Here is an 11,170-nt window from a genome sequence, read left to right on the forward strand (position 1 = left end):
TAATAAATGTTATTTGCAGTTAACAATTTTCTTTTTTCTTTATTACAATATTTATGGCAAGACTAGGTATATTGTTTGGAATTTTTAAGATTCCATATTTTATTAGATTTTGGTAATCTTCTGAATTGATATTCAATCAATTATGAATATAAATAGTGTTACGTAGAATGAAAAGCCGATCAGATGAAATATAACATGGGTATTGTAATATATTCGACACGTAATTATGAATCTAACGCAGGCAAAGCAAACACTAGCTTAACACAATATAATTAACTGTATTTTTAATAGATTTGTACACTTACATTTTATTGTATGAATGTATAAATAAATAAATATCATATAACCCTTACCTTAAACCTGAGTTTTCCCACAGGTGCTTGTCCATATGGAATACCTTTAAAGCTGTAGTATTCAGAATTATCAAGTAATCGTTGAACATTTCCTCTTAATTGGCCATCCTTTATTTGCACTATTGGGTTTGTCTGAAAAATATTTAAAACTTTTTGTACAGTTTTTATTTTAAACTAACTGCTCTGCCCTAGCTCGGCACACTGTTTTTTGTAAGTTCTTTTAATTTATAATATAATAAACTTTTCCTTAGTTATATGCCATCTTCCTAACTTTACTTAAACACATAATTTAAAAAAAAAACTCACCATAGTTGAAGAATATCTTAACTTTAGTTTCAACTAATGGTAAGTGTTTGAATAGCTACACTGTTACATTACATTGATTAATTATTACATAGGAGACAGTACACTGTTTACTGGATTGAATTATTTTTGCTTATAATTATCTTTTATAATAATATATAATAAAAATATTAAGTCTTTAAATATTAATTTGACAGGTAAGTGTTTAAATAAACAAACTTAAAATATTTTTTTAAGAAGAAATCTGTTATTTTAAATTCCTGTGTTCTCAATACAAATTTTGATTTGAAAATGAATAATTTTTAACAATTACACATGAAGTGATATTAAAAGTAATGCTAATGAGCAATATATATGTTACAGTCAAAACTCAATGATAGTCAAAAGCACTTTTAACTGCAAATGTCAGGCAAAAGTGATTTTGACCGAAGCTCTTTATCAAAATGCTTCAACTGCGAAGACGTTGAAAGAACAACAGAAAGCACATAGTAGTTATAGAAGTAGTATTATAAGGCTATTTAAGTCTTTGTCTGCATTGTCTGCACATTTCATTTAAAAGTGTATTTAACTGAAAGCATCGGTTAAACCACTCTACAATGATTTTTGATGACAAAAATGGTTTTGACCGGCAATGAGTTTTAACCATAGCAAATATACAAATCTATGCTAATGAGTGTTTATAAAAAGTTTTACATTTAAGTTACATGTAAGAATCACTCACGCCAAACAAGTCATTGTCTGGAAAAAAAAGCGTGAGAAGCTTTGAGGCGGAAGCTTACCTTTGAATTTAATTCGTTTAATTTTGTTTTCTTAATCTTAGAGCGAAGTACATTTACATAAAAACAGAGAGCAGTTATTCATTGTATCATGTATTTTAGTATTTAGTGTAAATATATGATTATATGTTTATAATATGTTAATCTAAAAATATAGCTACCACTCAAAGATAAATATTAAAGATTTCTATGAAAACATGGTTTGATAAAATCAAGAGGTAAATTGACTACATTGGTCTATTTACCTCACTTGGGGGAATACAATTGATCTAATAATTATTTTTTTAATGTAATAGCGGGCAGCTGAGCTGGTTGTTCGTCTGATGTTTGAAACCTTAGAATCCATTTTTATATCGTGTTGTCCCAATATACCTATTACTGTTTTTATTTGTAAAACAAGTTTTTATGACAAAGTTAGTCTAATAAAAAAGCATGCCGTCCTAAAACAGCTGGTGCTAGCAAGTAAATATTAGGTCTTTGTAGGGGTTTGAAGAAGAACTATGTACATATATTTGATGGAAATCACATATATTTTCTTGGGTCTTAATTACAAATATGATATGTATAATAGGGTAAATAAATTTGCTTTATGAAAGAGTTTTTTTCATCCATTGCATCTTAATTGCCTACCTGATAGGACAGTACAAATGTTAGGGAATCATGCGAGATGAGACGCGCAATATAAAGTTTTATACGTTTATATTTTAATATTGTTTTGTGGTTCTTGCTTTTAATTTCTTTAAAATAGAACACTAAATTAAACATTGTAATAAAATAATAATTAAATCGAAAGACCAACGCGGCTGACCGTACCACGTATAAACAAAAAAATTTAACCAATGAAAGTCCAGGATTTATTCTACCTGTTCCCTTATCGGTCCACCCACTTCAAACATTCAATGTAAATAAGGATTAGTTCGATTATCAATTTTATTGTGACTAGGAATTGTTTTTTTAGCGACCACAACGCGATATCTGCACGAAATTGAACATTTGTGCAAATAAATGCGAATATTATTTTTATTTAGCAATTGTTTATTCTGTTCTGTTTACATTTGGTTTTGCACGTGTGATTTTGAATAATTTTCGTAAAGCATTTAGTTGCGCGCGTCGCATTTACCGCGCGGAGCGCACGTTTTCTGATCACACGCACTGCGCCTTTTGAGTACTTACCTACTGTCAGAGTGGATGTGTAGATTTAAATATTACTGATATTAATATTATTTTTAAAAAATTCAGAGTAATTTCTTTTATTCTTCTATCTTCTATCTTCATTTAAGGAGGATTTGTCAAAAAATACTGTTCTTTTTTATGCGTGGATTGTTAAACCGCATTAAACGACCGTTATTCAGTTTCGCAATTTGGTATATAAAACGCACATGTGCCTAACTGTTGACAGTTCATGAACTTTCAACCCACAGCCCAATCTACTGGACCGATCGGGGTAAAAATTTGTCATGCATGATGTAAACATCCGCTAAGAAAGGATTTTGATAAATTCTTCCTCCAAGGGGGATGACAATAAGGGATGACAGTTTATGCCATGAACATTTGACAACGCAGACGAAGTTGCGGGTAACAGCTGGTCTTAAATATGATAAACAATTAAAATAATGTTACCCGTTTTAAGAATACTTATATTAATATCTACCTATTCATGTTTTATGATAAATAATAGACTCACTTCTCTAAACGATTAGCTCTTCTGTAAGCATTTGAAATGTCTCTCATCATAAAATATAGAACCATAGTTCTAGTTCTCATGCTTTGTATGATCATTAAACATAAAAATACACAAATATTTTTTAGATTATTTACACAGCAATTGAACGAATGAATCAGACCTTATGACATTATTAATAAATCACAACCGCTGATAATCTAATAGATATTGCGAAAATTAATAACGTACTATCACCAGCATGTGTTACATTGAATATTTTTCTCACGAACAAGCGTAAAATGTAATTGCTTTGATAAATGAGTGACAATACACTACCGTGTGATTGCACTGCAGTGGCAGTGTGCAGTGTATGACATTTTATTGACATGGCATGTCATCGTTGATAACGTCAGGTGTACTTTGTTTGAAGTCATGTTTAATGAAACGGCTGCAATGCATATTAACTTACATGCTACAGGTACTAATTTGTTGATATCGAGAATATGTAATAAGGTGATTTACGTTTTTTTTTCATAAAAAAAAAACATTCTTTCTGTGCTTAAATTACCATAATATGTCGGATAAAACAAGTACTCGATAAATAAAAAACACATCTACGTAATGATGAAAATTCTCATGATGAGCGCTATATTTCGACAGTGCATAAACGAATACCTGTTCTTTTAAAAAAGCATATCTTTTCTCACTTTAAAAAGTTTTGTTGTACGTCCCTAACATATATAACACATGGGTTATCATGAAAAATTGAACCATAACTATGCGCCTTCGATTTAAGAGTTGGAAATATGAGGTTATAACATACATAAAATATGCGTGAAAAATACTATCCTTCCTGGCAATCTAGAAATTATACAAAACGTAAGCACAATAGCCTTGAATTTTTTTTTTTTGTTTAAAAAATCCGTTCAGAAAGTTTTACACGAACGAAAACAGACATATTATATCGCTAAAAACTACATCCCCAAAATAAAGATAATAATTAATATAATAATATTCATTACAGAATTCTAAAAAAAATCACATATAAAGCATTTCAATGCTATAGAATTAAAAATTAAATTATAATATTGTTAAAAGGAATATCTGTAAACTTTATCAATACGAATATAAAAATGTCTAGTGTTTAAAAATCTTTAGATTTGAGTTATGAACCAATTCAATATTTGGAATACATTTTATCAGCGCGCGTCTTATTTCAAATATCTAAGTTCATGATATGTGTCTTAACATCAGAAAAATCCGCCTCCCTAGGAATAATATCAATGGAACACGTAACTTCTAACAATATAAGGGTATTTTACGTCCTAATCGATTTCAGCATTGCTTTAACCCCTTTTACCGTTTAGTTTTCTATAGACTCGCACCGTCATTATTTATACCCCTTTTTGGCAAGCCCTTAACAACAAAACTTAACATTTTAAAGCTACGATTCATAAAGGATGATGTATTGAACGTTTTTTTTGACCTCGGGATTAAATGTGAGTTGGTATAAATGTTTTAATATTTAAAGGATTAGCGTCATGTTAGTTACAAGTATAGGTAAATATTTTTTAATGTTACGCATTTTGTTTGAATATATTACGATATATTACGATTCATGTTGTAATTTTATTTGTTGGTATGATGTTATGCTTCTTTGAAACTGTTCTTTATCAATATTGCATTTAAACTGTAATTCAGTAATTAGTTACCTACCTATATTCAGCATTGATACAACTGTAATAAACACAAACTAAACTTTTACATTCAACTGTTCATTAAACCCGTCTAAATGTTAAAAATGTAGATAATAACGATACGAATTAGTTAATAGCTAATTATTCAGAGCCATTTAACATTTTTCTTATTGTGTATCTCAGAATATCAAAATTGAAATGGCAGTGGGCAGGCCACATAGCTCGCAGGACGGATGCTCGTTGGGGTATACAGGTCCTAGAATGGCGACCACGAACCGACGCCCTCCCACAAGGTGGTCGGATGATATAGTTAGAATAGCTGGACGCAGATGGATGAACAAAGCCAAGGACCGGAAATTGTGGCACATTTTGGGGGAGGCCTATGTCCAGCAGTGGACTAATTCGGGCTGAATGGATGGATGGATGATATTGTGTATCTATATGAAAAAAATTTGGCAAATTTTTTATTTTACGTTTCTGATACGACACAAGGAAGGTTCTTATGGAGAAAAAAAACATACCACGTGTGAAGCCGAAGCTGACTACTAGTATCTTTATTAGTTAATCAATGAGAAATTGAATTAATTCATTTAATATGAAACAAGCAAATAATGATCCGGTCTTCTAGCTCCTAAGTCCGCAAAATTATGCTCGGTGGCGAGTAGTGTTTGCGCCGCGCTAGGGGCGCGCTGGAAAGGGTTACTAGTGATGTGATAATATCGATACTTTGAATTTTTAAGTTTATTTGTTGCATGTACTTGGAACATCTTAGTTGATACGTCAGAAAACATCACATTAGAATTTATATTAGAATTTTTTATAGCCTAAATTAATACATTCACATAAATATTACGGTTTCTTTTTTTTTTTACATAATTGAAGTAAGCATTCCGAATATATGATATGGTTATTGACGGGTAAACATTGTCTTACATTCATCGGAATGCTTTCATTGCCGTAAAAATTAACCCATGATCGCTTAAAAACGTAAGTCCAATATGACTTTACCTGGCTTTTAAATGTAAAAGAGCCTTTCCTTTTTTAACTTCAATAAATATCGATATACTTCCATACTTACATCCCTAAAATATCCAACCCTTCAACACGTATAGACGCATTATAATGCATTCATGGCCTCTCAAGCGTGGTGACTGCAAAGTAACTAAACTGCCCCACCCCGTTCGCATTTTATTTATTATTTTAAACGGCACAGTTATAATTTTGAGATTTGCGCGAGGGTCGGAGCTGCGTCATTAACGAAATGAAACACCTGTTTTGTTAGTTTAGGCTGTATTTATTAAGACATTTATTAAAATAAGATTTTCGTTTTATTTCTAGTAAGTTAAAACTCAATTTAAACCATCAACAAACTTGTAATATATAGCCTCGATACGAATCTGCAGACGGCAATTTCAATGGAACAAAAATGACTTGATTATCATGTCCACGTTTCTTACTTACAAAGAGAGTAAAAGCAAAATCTCAAAAATTTCACTAAGCAGTTTGCCTCAGGATAAATTATAAAACCCAGATCGTCTTGCAAGCACCAGACGAAACATTTTCTCTTATATTTCTTTACCTCAGTCTCTCACTCAGTCCCAACACATAACTAACGTGACTAATTACAAATTGGCACGGAATTTTTAAACGTCACTGCGTTACGCCCTTTGCATTTATTGGCGTGACGTACTTTATCAATATTTTGCAAGAAATCGCCATTCATCCGTATCGCTAGCATTTATATAAAACGCTACAATGTGTTTGTTAATCAATCAAGTGGAAACGCGTGAATGTAAGGCTTAAATGGGTAGCAAGCTGTTCTTTGCATGTTTGGACTACCTATTGAAAAGATTAAAAAGTCTAAATTAGAGAAAGAATGAACGATTTAAAAAAGAAGTCATATATACATATTTACAATATGAATTATTTTATTCAAGCTACAATTTTTATTCTTTTGTTTTCTTAATTTGTATTAATATGAACAAATTTAAGATTTTACTTCGTTTGAAATTCTTATACAGTTAATACTTGATTCATAAGATAAGATAATAGACCTTATTTTTCTTTTTTGAATATCCAAGCTTTCATTCTCATTCTATAAGCCAGTACATTCCATAAAATCTTTTTACAACCCTTCCTGCGCACCCATTACCTCCAAACGGCGTGTCTGATCAAATATTTATATAATTTATGGCCTGTCGATATCGACAAAGGATTGTCGATAAAAAACGACACTTTCACGCACTATTAACCCATTACACAAATTCGGGCATTATGCAAGGTGCTGTTATTGAATTAGTTACATCTGTTAGTCTGTTAGTGTGTTCTAGTCATTCATAGCAATTCTGAACTGGAGGTATCCGTGACGTCTTAAAGCAGTACTGATTTCGTTGAGGGAAAAAGATAGAGCTATATAGGTCGCCTAGCGCTATCACTATCCCGCAGTGGTATTAGTACTGCTTTAAGACGTCACAATAACCTGGTGGGGGTATTGTAGAATAATTGTTTACACGTCGTTTCTTTTAATGTCTATTTTTCTCATGATTATTTATATTTTGGTTTATTTTGGTTTCCCCGATTTAATTAAAGTCTTTGAAATTGTTGTTTCACCTCTAACACATAAATTATGAAGAGAATGCTACCAGATTAAAAGGCAGCGATGAAAATTGCCCATCAGTGCTTCAGGCGCAAAGTTACTGGCAACTTGGTTTGTTTACAAATTTTTTTGTGTCAGTCGTTTATGAAGTATCAATGAAGAGTGAGTTTTGAAAACATTCATGAGAACAATAGAAGTTCAACATACTTTATAAATAGAAATTGTTTTAGCGTGACCAGTCAACTGATGAATGCACTAACAATTGAATAATCTATCTTATAATCAGATTTTAGCAAAATCGATTCAGCAGTCTAAAACTTAAAAGATCATTAAATTTTAATTATCGTACAAATTTTGGGTGTATATTTTCGTTGAATGTTTTTATAATTTTCATAAAGTTTAAAATTAACAAACTCACGAGAAAAGGACTTAAGTCCCAAAGGGGCGTGTCTCCACCCACTACAGTGCGATTGGGCTACAAAATCATAAAATAAGGGTGCGCAGCCTACAGCCCCACAGTGCGCGTGCGGACACCGCTTGTACCCAGTCATGGTGTGAATATGTGATTAGTGTAATTAATGTGCATTTAGTGTTGTGATTTTAGGTTGTGAAGATTTCATATATGTAAGTTGGATAGTTGATTTCTACCCCCTACTTATAAAAGAGTAAACTTACTGCGATCGATCTACGTAAAGTGTAAGAGAAACTCACGATAGTTTCTCTTAGGCAAAGCAAAAGAGGTTGTTGTGTTTCAAAGCTAAGCCAACTTAGTTAACTTTTAAGAATTAAAGCAACAGGTACTAATTGAATCGGTGCAGATGTTTTTTATTTTATTAAGTACGAACAAGGAACATTTTCAGAAAGAAGAGAGGAATCTCCGATCAACAAAAATTTGAATAATAAAAAAAAAATACTGTACCGCCTGTGAATTTTCAGAACTAGACTAAATTTAAATGGGATCACATGGGAGGTATCTGCTTAAAAAAAAGGAATAATAAACCGTGCACCTAATAAAAAGTTGTGTTAACAAACACAAAAAAAAATATTCGAATCGATAACCTCCTCTTTTTTTTGAAGTTGTTTACAAATAAAAGGAGTTTAAAGAAAGTACATGGATTTGTAGTTAAAATGTTGTTTTGTTATAATGTAAGGTTTTGCCCGCGGTTTCGTATGCATAGTAAAGGTAAAGAAAGATGGTCCCGAGGTTCTCCGCACTGTCCCCGCTCTCGTGATAATTAAAAACTATTAAAGTCTATATCCTGTGTCTATAACTATTATATTCTATGTCCTTTTTCGAGCCTGAAACTATCTCGATATAATAATACCAAGTTTTAACCAAATTGGTTCAGTGGATTAGTCGTGAAGTAGAGACAGACAGACCTTCACATTTATACATAGCAATGCTACGCCGTAGCGTCGTCTGAACCGTATAGACCAGTACGTCGTAATTAAAAAAAAATAGAGATTTAACAGTCTTTCACAAAAAATATACAAAGTGGGAACATGTATGAATTAACTAGCTGTAAGACGCGGCGTCACTCACGTGGTACCCGGGTGAAAAGTAGCCTATGAGATAATTCAGACTATAATCTATTTCTGTGCTAAATTTCATACAGATACGACAAGCTGCTTTCGCGTAAAAGAGTAACAAACATCCATGCGTACTAACACTTTCGCGCTTCTAATATTAGTAAGATGATGATGATGATGGTACAACTTCATTGAATAACTAAGCGAAATTTATGCAAATATTATTCTTACATTTTTTGTTTACAAAAAAGTTATCATATAGTTATGACGATATGTAAAGCTTAAAGACACGCTAAGTGGATATTTCTTCTAAAACAGTTAACCCGTTGCAACATATTTTTTCTTTTATCTTTTGTCGATGTAAAGTATCACCCAACAAATAATTTAAATGAGAAAGAGTATGTTTCTGTTTCTCTTGCAGAAAAAACTAAGAAAAAACAAGCAACATAATAATGGTTATTTTCCTAATCTCTTTTTTTCTAATCTCTACGTCTTTCTCCCTTCTTCTCAATGTGCCTTAACAAAAACATTTAAATATTTAATTAAAAAGCCAAATTGGTCGAGCCGCTCTGAAGTTTTACTCCTAGCAACATATTCATTTTTATTCATATAGATGAACAGCATGTTATATTCTAAATGAGAATATTTAATTTATATCTCTCTCTAATAAGAATACACGTGTTTACAAATTTCTAATAAAAATTTCTACCAGAGTGATTGATTTACGATATACTTCTAAAAGCAAAAATTAATAATTTGAATAAAAAAATAATGTTTGCATTGTATCCCCTAATTGTCTTCGTATGAAGTGATCGCGTGTTGGTCGCGTGCCAGTGAACAGGTGGTCACAGGGTGGCAGGCTGTTACAGTCAATAGGCCACGGTATTCTAATAACAATTCGGTTGAGACAGTTTCATTTGGTCTGACATGAAATATGCAATTCTGATACTAATTTAAATGTTTATGTTTAAACCAAACAAAAACAGACAAAGTACTTGATATCAATATGCTCATAAATAAATCAATTTATCCACTTCATTTACTTAAGTATAAATATTTTAAAATTTATTCAACATCACTTTACTATCATCTGTACTGACTATCATCGCGCCATTATAATCAAAAACTTTCAATCAAATTTCAGTTAAAACTTCATACAAAACTTAAGTTTTAATTACCTTTGTAGCGTGGTCGCATAAAGTGATCAATTAACTTTTAAAGCACCCGTGCCGGAAATCACGCACCGGAAATCGGAAGCGATAAAGTTCAACTGACTTTCCATAACGTATTTGTCAGTTTGTCACGCAATGTGAAATGGAATCAAGGGTCAATACGTCAGTAACACATACAAGCACATAAATCATACACACTTTTAAATCCAGGGCAGAATATAATGCAGGCATTGCGTTTGTATGATAACTAAACTAGAATATTGAAAATTTAAAAGTCACTCTAAGTTATATCAAAATAAATAAAATAATAAAAAGTATAATGATAAAAATCATAATAATCTAATTGCAAAAACATCTGCAGACAATTTTATTCTCACTAGCATAAGATTAAATATCCAAACAGTTCTAGTTTCTGATCATTTCTGAATAGATACTAAATGTTTGTTTTATTACAGATCTCAGTAACGATGTTCGGCACAAACTTCGATGAATTCTGCGACTTCAACGACAGCATTTGCAGCAATGACTCCGGATTTGAAAGGTCCTACGCTGACTCCTTTACTTCTACAAATAAAACACCAAAGAAAAATGAATCGATGGACCTTGGAATATCCCTTACACCGACAAAAGACAGTAGCGTACGACGAAGGCTTTTTCCAGAAGATTTTGATTACCCATTTCAACAACCCGCTGAAGTAGAAGATGTAAAGGCATTCGAAAATTTCCAACCGATCAATAACACATCTACGCCTATAAAGGCTAAGGACAAAAAGCCCAAAGATCCTAACAAACCGAAAAGGAAATACGCGAATGGAAAGAACAGAGTATCCAGATCTAAGAGTCCAACGCAAATTATGCGGATTAAAAGAAATAGAAGAATCAAAGCCAACGATAGAGAGCGAAACAGGATGCACATGTTAAACGAAGCATTAGATAGACTGCGTTGTGTCTTACCTACTTTTCCAGAAGATACAAAATTAACGAAAATAGAAACTTTAAGATTTGCTCACAACTATATTTTCGCATTAAGTCAAACGCTTGACGCTTTAGATAATATAAACTCTGGGCATGCATCTGAAG

General features: G+C 32.0%; 2 protein-coding genes across 2 annotated transcripts in view; one reads left to right on the forward strand and one right to left on the reverse strand.

Annotated features, from left to right (window-relative positions):
- The window catches only part of LOC119831209 (esterase FE4-like), an 11,013-nt gene extending 3,074 nt beyond the window's left edge, over nucleotides 1–7,939 (reverse strand). The window contains exons 1-2 of the mRNA XM_038354499.1: nucleotides 7,898–7,939; nucleotides 354–485 (exon numbers count right to left, since the gene is read on the reverse strand). Coding sequence (XP_038210427.1) covers nucleotides 354–485; nucleotides 7,898–7,939 — 174 coding nt within the window. The remainder of the gene's footprint in view (nucleotides 1–353; nucleotides 486–7,897) is intronic.
- LOC119831211 (neurogenin-3) overlaps nucleotides 7,904–11,170 on the forward strand; it is a 12,290-nt gene continuing 9,023 nt past the window's right edge. The window contains exons 1-2 of the mRNA XM_038354502.1: nucleotides 7,904–8,012; nucleotides 10,546–11,160. Of these exons, the coding sequence (XP_038210430.1) occupies nucleotides 10,558–11,160 (603 nt within the window). The 5' untranslated portion in view covers nucleotides 7,904–8,012; nucleotides 10,546–10,557. The remainder of the gene's footprint in view (nucleotides 8,013–10,545; nucleotides 11,161–11,170) is intronic.

This window comes from Zerene cesonia, chromosome 13 (assembly GCF_012273895.1).
Source record: "Zerene cesonia ecotype Mississippi chromosome 13, Zerene_cesonia_1.1, whole genome shotgun sequence".
NCBI lineage: Eukaryota > Metazoa > Arthropoda > Insecta > Lepidoptera > Pieridae > Zerene > Zerene cesonia.